Consider the following 15603-nt stretch of genomic DNA (forward strand, 5'->3'; position numbering starts at 1 on the left):
GAAAGTCATTTCACAAGCAATACTTTTCTCTCTTCCCAATACTATTCTTTCACACACTATGTATGACTCCAAATTTCAAGGGCATGGGATAAACGACTCTTCCGATTCTTAATTCTGCTATACCACAATGATCAACTGACTGCCTCTGAAGTGCCTATAATAAAATACACTAGTAAAATAATCTCTTACGCTGCAAACAACCTACATTTATCTGACGAAAGGTGATCTGGTTAAATTCCCATGGAGTTTTAATATGCTATTTATCTAACATCTGAGACTTTTAGAACCGGGAAAAAATTGATTAAAATGACTCATTCGTTGCAAAAAAATGGATAAATGCTAAAGTATACAAAGTAAAAAAGAAACTGGAGATCTATCCTTCTAGTCTTTTTTATAAGTATATACACTCATATATTAACCATAAATCTTTCTTATTCTTAGCTACTTCTTAAAATAGATACATTTACATACACATATGAATTCTTTACAATATAAGAACATACCATAAATAATACCTTGACACATCTCATCATTTCACAATATACCATAAACATTTCTCTGAGTTAGAGTCTGCTGAGTATATAATTTTCCCCCACAGATAAATAATATTCCATTCTGTTTGTCATCCTTTTATTAATTTATTTTTTCAACAAACACCTATTAAGAATTCATTATGTGCTAGGCACTATTGTAGGCACTGGGAAAATAATCCATCAGTAAAAAGAGAGAACATTATGGCAGGGGGAGGGGGAGCTGCCAGGGGAGAATGGGGAATGTACCATAATATACATAATCAATTCCTATTGAAGGACATTTATATCCCATTATTCTGCTATTATAACCATACCATAATAAATAACTTTGTTCACACTTTACTACTCACTACCGGGAATATTCCTGATATTTAAAATTCTAGAACTATAAATAATTGAGTTAAGGAGTATAAGATTTTATAAATCTGATAGATACTATTAAATTTCTCTTCTAAAGGTTATGTCATTTTATAATCCCCCACTAGCATATGACATGTCTGTTTCCCCACAGGCTTATTTTTTAAAATTTCATTTCTTATAATCTTAATGTATTTATTTTTTTTACCGTTAGTAAGGCTGAGCATCATTCACAGGTATATATGCTATTTAAATTTCCTCTGTGAATGTATTACTCAGATGTTTTTTCTTATTCTTCCACTGGGTTCTGTCACATTAACTTGTAGCTACTTATTATGTATTATAGCTATTAACTCACTGTTACCATGGTTGTAAATAAATTCCTACCAGTTAATTATTGGTATTTTTAATTTCCTTACTATATTGGTCATCAAACAAAATCTTTCATCATAATACAGGCAAAGGTGCCAATCTTTTTGGCCTCAAGAGTCAACGGTAGGCATATAAAGGCACTTATAACTACAGTAATTTTTATTTTTACTTATTTATTTTTTAGTGGGGGAGAGAGAGAGAATCCCAAGCAGGCTCCATGTTTAGTGTGGAGCCTGACTCCAGGCTCAATCTCACAACCCTGAGATCATGCAGAGCTGAAATCAAGAGTCAGATGCTCAATTGACTGAACCACCCAGGCACCCCTACAGTAATTTTTAAAAACCAACAATATTTTCTTCTAATACATTTGAAGTTTTATGCTTTCTTTCAACAATTATAAAATTAAATCTAAAATGGGGGAGACCTGGTCTAGTTCACAAACAAATCAGGACCCAAAACACCATTATTCACCTTAATGATAGCACTTAAGACATTTGTTAAAATTATTTTCACAGAAACACATTCATTACAGCTTAAAAATAGGTATTTTCCTATCTATAACAGCTTTCTTAATAAGTTGCTGAATTCCATTACATTTTAATTCTCTTTCACTATTAAAACTAAACAGTTCTTGGGGCGCCTGGGTGGCTCAGTGGGTTAAGGCCTCTGCCTTCGGCTCGGGTCATGATTCCAGGGTCCTGGGATTGAGCCCCGCATTGGGCTCTCTGCTCGGCGGGGAGCCTGCTTCCCCCTCTCTCTCTGCCTGCTTCTCTGCCTACTTGTGATCTCCGTCTGTCAAATAAGTAAAATCTTAAAAAAAAAAAAAAAAAAAAAAACTAAACAGTTCTCTAATTTTACTGGCTATTCCCTAAATTGGCTATCCTCAATGCAGTACACTACTTTTCAGGACAAAGATTATGTTATTCCATTAAAATCATGAGATGGCAATCCTTTAAAAATTTCCTAATAAAAAATAAGCTGGAGAATAGAATTTTCCCAATTTAAGACTCTGCTTTTTTTCATAAAGCTTTGTTACCTGTTTCTTTTCTACCAGAAAGCACTGTCACATGACAAAAGCAAATATAAAAGGAACTTTTTTTAAAAAAAGATAAAATAACCAATAATGCATACTGAGAAAGGTTTTTCTTATTGGCATATATGACTTTACTTTTTTTTATTACATTTATGTAAAATAACTTTATTTTCTGGAGATAAAACCATTCCTAATTCAAAGAGTACTATGAGACTCCGGTGTTTTTCCACATACACAAGTTTGATAACAATAACTTGATTACTGTAACTGTTTTAGAATCTGTTTCCTACAAATTAATGACCACTGCTTTGAAGAAATGAACACTATACCAGTCTTTCAGGAATTTAACAAATAGCTACAGTTCATTTTTTATGTAAATATTTTTAAATAATACAGGCTTTCCTAAATTTAAACAGAAATCTCTAAGAATATTTATTCTCTAAGCACATTTATAGGGATTATTCTGAATATTTAGTGACTATTTGCTGATTTTTTTAAAGATTTTATTTGTTTATTTATTTGAGAGACACAGCACACCTAGCAGGGGCAGAGGGGGAGGGACAGGGAGAGAGGATATCAAGCAGATTCCGCGCTGAGTGCAGAACCCAACATGGGGCTCCATCTCACAACCTGTGAGATCAAAACCCGAGCTGAAATCAAGAGTTGGACACTTAACTAAGCCACCCAGGCGCCTCACTGTTTGCTAATTATTAACAGGTTCAGTGTACTAAAAATATTTTTAAAGTTCAAAAGAAAGACAAAGGTTCACCCTCTTTAATTATAACTACCAGGAACTCATTTTGGAGGCAATAAAGTAAAATTGTAAAGTGCAGGTTCAAATATTACAGAAAACTGATGTCTATAAATTCTTTTCAACTAGGTGAGCAAAAACAACAATAAGAGAAAAAGAAAGACAAAGAATTTGCATGTATGTCTGTGTGCGCTCGGAGGCAGACGAAGGAGAGAGAGAAGCAGGTTAACAATTCTGAATCTAGGTGATGTATACACAAGAGTTTACTGTAGTAAACTTGAAACTCTTCTGTAAACTTGACTTTTTCAATGAAAAGATTTAAAAATTCATAGAGAAAAATCAGAAAGCACCTACAGCTTTGGTCTTTCTATTAGGACAAACCTGTCTTGGGCAGAGCAGATAAGGTTCTACTCCCCTTTAAGACATAGCTTTTGAACCTTCAGCGTTCAACAGGACAAAAGGAGCTCTCCTTACCCATTTTCTACATGCCACTCCCACTCTCACTGGGAATCAACCACCTCAAATTATAAGAATCAACCTATAGTTTGAAGTATAATACTCTTCCAGATCGAACATAAGTTTTAAATACAATTATTATCCAAATGAAAGAGTTGTTGCCTAAAAAAAGAATGGAGGAACTTCTACATTCTATTACTTATAAAGCAGTTAAGCATTTACTTTTAAATAAAGATTGAAGAAAATTCTCCAACTCCAACAAATGTTCTGGTAAATTTAAAACCTAAACCTCAAAGAATGATATGAATGTAGCTAAACAGCAAATGAACATCAATTTTATACCGAAGTTTTCTTTATAACATTTTAATTATTAAATTAAATGTTATTTCTTTTCCTACAAACATTTCTACAGAAGCTAGCTTGACCAATATCCATATTATAACCATGCTATAGGACAATATTGTTATGGAGTATATCTAGATTTCTGATTCATCAAGACATAACAAAGGGAAGCTAATTTTTAGAATCCTTCCTTGTAAACAGTCAGCATCTCAAATCCTAGGTCTACAAAAAGGAGACACACTCTTAACTACCTACTGAGTCAAGGCAAATGATTGAAGTGGGTCAGGTAGGACTTGTGGCAAAGCAGTAAACTCATGACACAACTAAACACCCACTGCTTAGTTGCAGCATATTGCTCCTACTGGAAAGTGAAAGACCAGAGCCAGGAAACACTCCCATTTACCAAAAGAAATTAGAAACTTGAATTTTACACAAAATTTCACAAAAATTGATAAGGTTAGAAACATCTTTGGAAAATTTTTAAAACACCATATGGGCAAATAAAACATCTCTATAAAACATTTTTGTCCAGAACACCAGGTTAAAACCTTTGCCTTAAAGCAGTACTTCACTTTCAAAAAAATCCAGGTTCTAAGTCAGTGATAGAAAAGAGCATGCATTAGTTTAGTTGATTTTTTTGCAACTTGTTTAGTAGGTAAAATATATATTATTTAAACTCACATCATAATATCTAATTTTTCAAAAATAAACCCACAAAAACTAATCTTAAAAGAGCCAATTCTTTCAAGAAAAATTGCACTATTACTGGTATATCTTTAAATTTAACTGATGTTCCATATAGAAAATAAAGTTATTTTTTAATTTACTTGGGTCTAGAGAAAACAAACAAGAAAAAATATTATATGCATATTTTTAAGCATCCTAAGCATAACAAAGTACAAAAGAAAGGCACAATTAATGTATTAATCCTTTCAATTTTTTTTTTTACTACAAATACTCACCTAAGGATGCACAAGCAAATTTTGCCTCCTGATGTGAGTCTGCAGAATCCAAATCTCTGTTTACTTTCAATGTCTGTCAGTACAAAGGTAAAATGCTGTCCAACTTGATTTTGAGATACTCTAAAATACAGCAATATTATATCAAACTTTAATGTGTTTTTTTTTGTGTGAGAATTTTCTTAAAGGAAAACAAAGCAAGAATATATATCACATATATCACTGGTCTCACCTTCTCAATCAGTTGGTTCTCAAACCTAGAACTATGTTATAAAACTCAAATGACTGTGAAATGTTTAAACTAAATCACAAGTCAAATGTCACATTAAGTTGTAGCCCCTTACAGGCTGAGGAATCATAAGGTATTTATTTCACTGTTAAGTTTGCACATGCCTAAAGTACTTCTAAAATATTTCATAAATCTGAAAATGCCATTACTGAGACTGTGGTAGTGAGAAGCAAGACATGATGACTGATTCTGCTCAGCTCCAGCCTCTCTTGTCGTACTATTTTAAGACTGCTTAGACAGCAGATCAGGCTGCTTTAGTACCAATGGCAGCCAGGACCACCTCTGTTTAATTGTTTCTTCTGTTGACATTCTCACCCAGTAAAGTACCATAAAAATTACTATTGGCATTTTTGAGCATTCTTGTCTACAGCTACCTATATACTGAGAACAATTTCCAAGCACAAAGAAAAAACACAGTTTCCACAGAAAAGCTTACTATAAAATATTTTAGCCAATTGTTGACCTAAGTATCATGTTATCCTACTATGTATGCATCACACTGCAGCCTAAGGTGCAATATAAACCATCACACCAAACCTTCATCACCATTTAAAATATATAAATATTTCTTGTTACTGGCTATCATCTTGCTGTTACAACCGTAATTGAACAGCCACTTCCTGGTCCCAAGATAAAATATCCATGATACCTTAAGTTTGGTTCTGAAATAGCCACAGGAATTAGGTAAAAAGAAGTAAGTTACTTTACTACCATTGTGCCAATACTACAAACTGTTTTCAGTTGTCAGGAAATACAGCATTTCAAATGCTGAACATTTCACAAACACACATTTAAGTGGACAGTTCTGAAAAATTTTTACAAACTTCAAAAAGAACCTCTAGTACCTGATGTGCCCCCTAGTGCCCAGTGTTCACAACATACCCTCAAAAGCTTCTCTTGCTGTATTTAATCTTTGCTAGTTATTTGTAAATTGCAACTTTAACACACACAAACTGATTCTCCAGAAAGGAGGTCAAACAAGGGGTATCATTCATCAGCAATACTTAGAGTATCAATTAGCCTCATTCAGAAAGCATTATCTTTTTAACATTGTAAAATATCAGATTTTTATTAATCTTTAGCAAAATATTTTCCAAAAATCAATTTTCTTTTAAAACCCCTCATACCATACTCTTAAAAAAACAGGTAATAGGGTGTGAAAATCGCATGAAAAACAATAAATGATCTAGTTTTATGCTCAAAGGTCTTTATATTCTGTGAAATTCCAACTACACAAAGGTAATACTCTATCCATTCAGTATTTGTTCAGTAAAATACAAACATAATGAGATTTTCAAAACTGCTAGGAGGATTTCCCCGCAGCCTTCCATAATATTGCACTATTTCTATACAGCTATTCTTGGGAGACAACTAGCCATGAGTTTCACAATATCACACAGATGGTCTTTTCAATTAGGGTGAAGTGAGATAGAAACCAGGATATATACATCTAATTTTAAAAGACACAATTCTAAGGCTCTGATTAAGGACATAGTAATATTTTTTTTTTCTGCAGGTGCTTACAATATGCACCCGAAGACAAAAGGAAGAAATGAAATCTTTAAACCTCTAACGGACCATAGCAGAGAAAACAAAAGATATAATAATGCAAAAAGGCTTCTTCCTTTCAAATATTATTCATTTTGAAACTCTAGTCCTTTTTGTTGTTAAAAGCAGTGAAGAGAACGTACATTTCTTTTTATTAAAAAAACATCAAACAATTTTAAAGTGCTCACTAAAATGAGCTGAAGTTACTTTGAATGACAGCTTATACTGTACCTTTCAATGTCAAAGGGGAAACAGAACTTGGGTACACTCTGTAGTACTTCCTGCAAATGCAAATTAAAAAAAAAAACTTTAGAATATTTTAAAAGATGCACTCAAAACTTTTCTTGAGATCTTTTCTAGAGAGGAAAAAAAGTTTTGTTTTTGTTTTTGTTTTTGTTTTTTTTCTTAAGAAAACCAGCACAGGTTCCTAGACTAAAATAATTGATTATTAAAAAGGAATTAAGTTGGTGCTTTGGCAGATTGCACTGACAATGCCACGGAAGCCCCAGGAGGGAAAGGCCTGGCCTGAAGGGTATTAACACCCTTCACATCCCCGCTGGGATTCCCTTCAACAAGGCCATATGGATTTTACAAGAAGCACCGCACCATATGGGTAAGCTACGTCTGCTGCTACTTGTACCACAGACTAGCCACAGGGACTTCTGACAGATCCTGGCTCAAAAATATAAATGTTGTTTCAATTAAAATGCAGGCAGAGAAAAGGGAATGAAGTTGGCAGCAGCATGAATTACTGAGAGGTATAACAACCCTACATGTCCCATAGTAAAACGGTTAAAAAAAAAAAAAAGACTTTCTATAGCTAAAGAAACACATTTATATGTTCCAACTCTTGGTAAATTCAATAACAGTAACATTAAGTTTATCTCAAATAACATTCTTTAAAAAAGAAATGTGTATCTAAAACTAAGCCTTTAAATTTAAAACAACATAGCTTCTGTATACTTTCATTTATGAATTGCCTAATATGAAAATCAGTGTTTTAATTAAGCATAGAAAATAACCTGCAGTGATTTTATACAGTCATTATAAAATTTTATAAGCTCTTAGAAATCATACATATTATAATCATAACAAAATATGAATAATTGTCAGATACTTGGCAAAAAAATAGAAAAAGATTTTGTTATACATGAAAAACAATTAAAAATTAACTCTGATTATAAAGTTAAGCTCTAGAATTGAAGGTAACATCATATAAGTTCAAAGTCAGGTGATTTTACAACAAAGCAGAGATTTAGGAGAAGGTTTCCTATTAAAAAGAAAAAAGAACAAATATCTTAATGTAGTAGTCACCCCCAACAAAAATACTACCTCTCTATCAACAAAATTTACATCCAGAGAAATCATTTAGTACCTGCATATTTAATCCCTCTACAGAAACCTAGTACTGAGTGTTTTAAAGTAGAATTTTTCATATTCTTTTAAAATGTAGACTGCAATAAGGTATTAATTGATAATAAAACATTATAAAATTCCAATGCCAATACCTAAGAAAGCTTTGAGAGCCTTAAGACATTGAAACAGAAAGAAAAGCAGCATGTAAAAAAAACAATCCTTCTATCTTAGGGCAAGGTACCCTGCTCATTTAAAAATACAAGCATCTTTAGAAAAAGCTGTTTTACTATTGAAAAAATTCTATTAAATGTTATTAAAAGAGCCATTAAACTTGAAAGAATTTAAATTACTGAAATGGAAAACAGTTTATTACAAATAAGAACAGTTCATTTGTCCATTGCTAATCTGTATCTTGTGCTACAAAAAGTGAAGCCATTTACCATATTTACTACACATATGAACACTATTTCGATATTCCTCCCGTGCAAAGTTGTTCATATAATTTTTGTAACAACAGATACATATTCAAAACTCACTGTCTACTTCTAAATATACCCAAATTGGTAATATATTTCACATCAATTTTAAGACTCAAATTAAGAAGAATGTTTCCCATAGTTGCTCAATCTTTCACACCCTCCCCCTCCCTTCCACAAGCAACACACATGCACACACTTCTGCAAAACAGCCTCAGCTCGCTTCCCAACTGGCAGAAGCATCCCTCAGGGGACAAGTCTTTAAACCTCCGCACTCTTTAAAATTCAACCAGCCAGCAGGTCTATAGACTAGTGTATAAACAGTATAGACAAAAAAATCCTCTCTCAGCTTATGTCAGTGACAAAGCAGCTCAGCAGTTGACTGTTTCTCCCCTGACAGTATAAGCTGGGTTTACACAGATCAATAGCTGAAAGTCCTACCTAGCTCCCAGGGCTCGGGTTTTCTTCCTTAATTACAGGTGCTATTCAAACTGAAGTTAAAAAAGAAAAGAGAGAGAGAGGTTGAAGGGAGGAATAAGATACAAGCAAAAAGTTTTTTTTTTTTTTTTGGATTCTTTTAACAATAATGTTAATTGAAAACTGTACTTTTATATGTATTGGAAGTGTTCAGAAAGGCTGATGTTTCCACCATAAAGTGTTTCTGATATCACACACACATGCACACTAGATGAGGATCCATAGGTTAAGTGAAAGGTTTAAGATAAAACTCTTCAAAAGTTATGTTTCTATTTTCTTCAGGTTTTTGTTTCCAGGAAATACCTAATTTCCTCAGCCAAGAGAAATTATTTGAATTTTCTAAATCATCTTAATTCTCTAAAATATTTTATTTTTATACAAAACACTCTGACTAAAACTTCAAATGTTAAAAATAGTAATAACCAAAGGAATTAAATAGAATATACAATTATTAATAGCAAAACACAAAGGGCATAACACATATATAATATGCATTTACCCTAAAAACAACACATTTACCACCATAGAAATGACTAGAGATAAAGACTGATTAAAATTTATAAATTGGATTTTTCTTTTTGGCACTATATCGCAGATCTGTATTAATAAGCATTATGGTCAAACTGACCTCATAAGAGAGGAGAGAGCAAACTGCTAGTGTTGTTGGGTTTATTAACTCTTTATCCCATGAGGCTACTGTTCGGCATCAAATTGACCACATAAGAAGGAAAAAGCATTTAAGAATCTACTTTTTGAAAAAACTAAAATATGCAGTGTTTACCTCCTAATTGAATTTCAATAATTACAAAGATCTTAGAATTTCTCAAAGAAAATTCTAAAATGAAATGAGATGTCATTATTGACACCAGTAACTGTTCTTCCTCTTTCTCAACTACTTCTTCCCCTATGCTATATTAAAACACTAATGTTCTCAAGGGCTCCATATACTGCTCTCTTCCATGCTGATAAATGTATCTGCCTACGCAATTTTGTTTACATCCACAGTTTCAACTACAACTACCAATCTCTTAGTCTTATAGTCTAGATATTTCTGACTCCAGGATTATATATTTAACTACTCTCTAGTATCAATTTTTAAATATTCCCTATACACCTCAAATTCAGAATACACAAAACTGAAACAACTGTTTTAGTTGTAGTCCTTATCACCTAGAACAGCAGCACCATCTACCCAGTTCCCCAAACCAAAACATGATAGCTGTTTAGACCCTCCCTTTTCTTAACTTCCATATATGATCAGCCACTCATCAAGCCCTCTTAATTCAATTCCATAACTATTTCACTCCAGAAGTTCTCAATGGGAGGGCAGTAAGAATTAGAAGGACGATAAGAAGATGTAAGAATCACTTGGGAGGGCTTTTCGAATCACTTTTGATCACCTACACTATAGACCCAAAGGGTCTCCACTTTTAGCTCCAATACCACCCATAATTAAGGAATAAGACTAACTGTAACTAAGAAATATACTAACTGTTAAATTAAGGAATAAGACTAGTACTACGGGTGCTTAATATGTAAGGAATAGTTACTCTCTCACTGCAAAAAGTGACAAGATTTGTTCAGGGATTGGTTAATTTAACATCCTCTTTAAGGACTCCAGAAACTTCCGTCCTTCTTTCTGCTTTGCCGTCCCTGCATTTGTTGGATTTGTCCTCAGCAACCTATATTCATGGTCACAGAGAAAGCTGCCAGAGTTCAGCACAACACATGAAGACACAGCAGCATCCAGTGAAAGAAGCATATCTTTCCGTTATCTCTTTTTAACAGTGAGGAAATCTTTTCCAGAAGTGCCTCCCCACCACGAGCTAACTTTCCCAATATATTTAATTAGCCAGAAGGTCAGAGTCACTCCTAAACTAATCATTGGCAAGGGATGGTTATCTACGCTTAGCTTATCCTTCGACTAGTTATAGGAAAAGTCAAAATTCAAACTTATTCATTTTCTGCTAACCAAGATGCACATAATTTTATATAAAGAAGCTGAGGTACCATACTTTTTTAAGATTCCTCAAAATAATTTTAATCGGATAATTAAATTTATACCAAAGTTCTCAAGAAAAATATAACGTAATATTACATAAGAACAGTTTTCAAATATCCATCATTTTATTCATTTCAGTAACAAGAGGGCCATTTGTCAATTCTAATCTGATTTTTCACAAAGGGCATCGATTTCTAAAAAGGTGATTACTTCACTTTGAATATTATCTCCCCAAATACGTGAAAAATAATTAATGCTATGAATTCCAAGAAACATGTACTAAGCTGCTTAGTCACAAGCAAGCTGCACAGTACAGAACTGAGATTCCCACACTGTGCACAGAGATCTCATGGGCAGTGCAGTGAACTCACATGGGCACTGCAAGATGGTTTAAATCTTCAAGGGAAATACAGCTATACTAATAGGGTGATTAAATCAGATGGCATTTTATTAAAAGACAGAATTACATTAATATGGTAAGCTATACATCTAGCCTCTTTAGACATCATCTTCTCATTTTTTTAAAGCATTTTTTTTAAAACACTAAGAGAATGGATTTTAAACTTAAAACTAAGGAGTAACTATCAGAATAACTGAGCCCACTGTGGAATTTTTCTCTTGGTATTTATATTTATGTACTATTTCAATTAGAAATAAACTTATTTTTTGTCATTCCTCCTTAAATTAGGGAAAGCATTGTTAAGTCTGTGATTTCTGACACTAAAACTGTTTAGACTTTGAACCCTGATCAAATTATTTTTCACTTTCAAAAATTAAAAATGAATTTTTATTGTTGGAAGATTTAAATACCTGCCAAAAAGCAAATTTATTCTGCCATAAAAAGAATTGTGCTGTTGAAACATAAATTTTAAGGATTTGGGTTCTCTGTGTATCAGTCTTAGAAGGATGAGGAGACCTCTGTGGTCTGCAGTCACTTTAGTTTAACCTACTGCCAATGACAAAGCCTAGATTCGAGCAGGGCGGAGTGACATTATAAAAATATGTATATTCACAATTAGATAGGTGGTTTGCTTGGCCAAAAGCCATGAAAGAAAATTATATATTTATATGCAAATGAGTTTCCAAAGTTTCTTTCTCAAAAATTCTACTAAATACTGACTTCAAATTTTTATCCCTAGGTTAACTTTAAGTTCTAATTGAGGATCGGAATAACAATTAATCAACTCTATTAAGGAAAAGCCATTTAGGAAGACTCCCTTTGTTTTCTAATAACCATATAACCCTCCCACTATTTTCAGATTAATACCTCCTTGCTTTATTTACCCTATTTTAACGAATAACATTTTCTAGATGAAAGGAAATACATAATAAATAGAACACTGCCTATAAAATTTTGCATTTGCAAATACTAAAGTATTTAAAAGTGAATGTCTATCATTTAAATCAAGATAAGTAGAATGAAGATAAGTAGGAAAATACTTCTGTTTTTAGGGGAAAAAAAACCAAGTTTCACCTCAGTCAACTAAGAGGCTACCATGACTTCACCCTGCAACTAGATGTTGTATAGAATAAAGGAAATATGATTCCTGATTTTCAGAACAAGGGAGACTTAACATTAGATCCACTACAAAATAGATGCATGCATACACACACACAAACACACACAAACACACACACACAGGCACATACCCACATAAGCACACACATCTTAGATGGAAAATCACAGTGGTCAAGTTCACAATGTTCTGGAGTCAACAGTTAATATTAAAATTCTGGCTCTGTGAGGTATTGGCTATGTGCTCCATTAACCTCACCCAGAAAATGGGCAAAAACTATTATCTATCTTGTAAGACTGAGGATTTTATGTGGGGATTTATATGAGGATTATAGAAGAAATCCACACAAATGATTAGACAGTGTCAGGCATAAAAATCTCCTAACCACCGTTAGCTCTTTTATTATTTAGTTACTTGTTTTAAGAATTCTCAAACGTCATATGCAATTCCAATGAACAGATTTACTTACACAATAAATATTTACCGAATAACTCAAACATTAAAGGTCCTATGTTCAATGACCTATGTCAAAACATTAGCATCCTGAGACATAAACTGAGGAAAAATATCATACTGAATAACTTATCTGCCTCCTTTGAAAATTTTTAATATATTTAATATAGTTGTATATGGATATAGATATACATGTAGATATAGATTTGAACATATTCTACTATTTCTATTTAACCAAACACAATAAAAGCAGATTCTGTTAACTCTGCGAAGTTATACCATATGCATTATCTCATGATCCAATACGTGTAGGAACTTACTTTGGGCTGTCATATTAGCTACTTGTTTTGAATTAAAACGATCTTCTAAGAATTGTGCCAACAGACATTTTTCGTTTAAGGAGGATTTATTAATAAAATTCCTTTTTCATGTATTTATTTATCGAACCACATAATAAAGATTAGTTACCAATTCTAGGTAAGGTACTGACCAACTTGAGGAATAAAACTATCTCTTGCTTTCTTCTACAACCTCAAACTAAGCCTTCCTTCAACTGTCCTGGCAAAGATACTGTTAAAGGTACCCTTAGAAAACATATCCTCTCTGTTTCTCACTGCCCTGAAATAGTGTTATCTCTCTTTGTTCTTTGCAATCTTGACTTTATATTTTTCCTCAGTCAAAGGTTGTCAAACTCTTGATTCATATTTTTTCTATTATTCTTCATACATGGGCCATGTGCAGATAATCCTTCTGTCATGATATGCATGACATATTCTCGATTCACTGTGTAGGGTACACATTAGAGAACTGATTTTTGTATTACAGATGACAAACAGAGGTATGATATGTTCCAGAGCAGTAAATTATAATTATCCTTTCTTTCTGGTCCTGCATTGAACCTAGTTCAGAACTATGCCTGAACTGCTAACTTTCCCCAGATAGTGAATCTTGTGTTACACCAGACGGAAATCTTGTTGTTTGTCTGATGCTTTTAAGAATAGAGTCTTAGGGCGCCTGGGTGGCTCAGTGGGTTGGGCCGCTCCCTTCGGCTCAGGTCATGATCTCGGGGTCCTGGGATCAAGTCCCACATCGGGCTCTCCGCTCAGCGGGGAGCCTGCTTCCCTCTCTCTCTCTGCCTGCCTCTCTGTCTACTTGTGATCTCTCTCTGTCAAATAAATAAATAAAATCTTAAAAAAAAAAGTATAGAGTTTTAGTTTTAAAGCATGAATCAGGAACTGTACACTTTAAAGTGTTTGAAAAATATATTGTTAGATGAGTATTATTATATTCTGGGAGAAAGGATATATTTATTATTTCTCTATGCCTTGAAAGCCCTTGGAATCTGTAAAATCATCTAGCAAAATGCGAATAATAGTATATCTTAAAAGTCTGAACAAATTTTAATTGATTGTCTATATAACTATTTGGAGGCTTTGTTTGGAAGAATTAACTTATAAGTACACAATTATAAAATACAACCTGTTACATGAAGGTTATTTACCTAAAGGGTATAAGGTCTAACAGTACTTATATATTGATAAAATCAATGTGAATTTATTTATATCAATTATCAATATATTTATGTATATTTATTTATCAAATATTTAATGTGTGAACACTGTAATATAGTAAGAGCATTGGCAGGAAAAGTGAAGAATACCAGGAAGCCTAGAAGACAGATATGTAAACCAAATTTAGGAAGAGTGCTTCTGGAAGAGTGAAGTAAAAGTCCCAAGGGAAGAAATCCCATCTAAGTAGAGAGAGGAAGGGAAAATGAGAAATTGACCAGGTTGTCGAATGAGAAGAGAGAGGATGAGAAGATATAAGAATGATCTTCCCTCATAGGAAAGAAAAAGTTCAAAAGTTTAGAAATGAGAAAAAAATAAGTACAAAGTTTGGAAGAATGATAAGGGAATGTAGCTTGAAAAATAAGCAAGGAACTGAATACATAAGGTCTTCAAGCTACCTAAAAAGTTTGGACTTGATGCAAAAAGTAGGGAAACCGTTCCACCTTGGTTTGTCCACAACACTTCACATACGAAAATGATCAATAGCATCCCTTTTTACTTTCAAAGGTATTCAAGTTATAATTTATTATAATAGAAATCAGAACAGTGGTAACCTGGGGCTGTGAGGTGGGTTAGGGGATATAATGAGTATCCAAAAAGCAGCAAGAAAGAACTTCCTGGAGTGGTTATAAAGTCTATATGTTTAAAGGAATGTGGGTTACACAAATGTATGTATCTGTCAAAACTCATTTCATTGTACACTTGAGAACTGCATTGTACCATATATAAATTTTCGGTCAAAAAAAAAAAAAACCTAATAAATAAGTCTCTCAGTTTGTACAATAAATCATGGTTCACCGTACCTAAAAGGAAGTTTTGAAGTGTTTAAAGCAAAGAAGGGACCCAACTGGCCTTCAATTTTAGAGCTATCACTGTGGGTGGCTATACCAGCCAGAACAAATTTAAAAAGGACAAGATTGAAGACGAGAAGTCTTCTGTAATAATCAAGAGGAGTGGTGGTAGCCTGAAGTAAAACTGGAATGCACAGAAGGAAACAAAATTAAGTTTTGTGTATATATATACAGAGAAAACTTAATTTTAATATATGATAAAATAAATAATAAAATACGTATTTTATAATTTTAGTTTATATTTTATACTTACATATCATTTA

The 15603-nt window shown here is 33.1% G+C and overlaps 1 protein-coding gene across 3 annotated transcripts in view; it reads right to left on the minus strand.

Annotated features, from left to right (window-relative positions):
* DENND1B (DENN domain containing 1B) overlaps window positions 1-15603 on the minus strand; it is a 285595-nt gene that overhangs the window by 178094 nt on the left and 91898 nt on the right. For all 3 annotated transcript variants that reach the window (XM_059413042.1, XM_059413040.1, XM_059413041.1), the window contains exons 4-5: window positions 6872-6921; window positions 4807-4926 (exon numbers count right to left, since the gene is read on the minus strand). In XM_059413042.1, the coding sequence (XP_059269025.1) occupies window positions 4807-4926; window positions 6872-6921 (170 nt within the window). The remainder of the gene's footprint in view (window positions 1-4806; window positions 4927-6871; window positions 6922-15603) is intronic.

The sequence above is a fragment of the Mustela nigripes genome, chromosome 10 (genome assembly GCF_022355385.1).
Source record: "Mustela nigripes isolate SB6536 chromosome 10, MUSNIG.SB6536, whole genome shotgun sequence".
NCBI lineage: Eukaryota > Metazoa > Chordata > Mammalia > Carnivora > Mustelidae > Mustela > Mustela nigripes.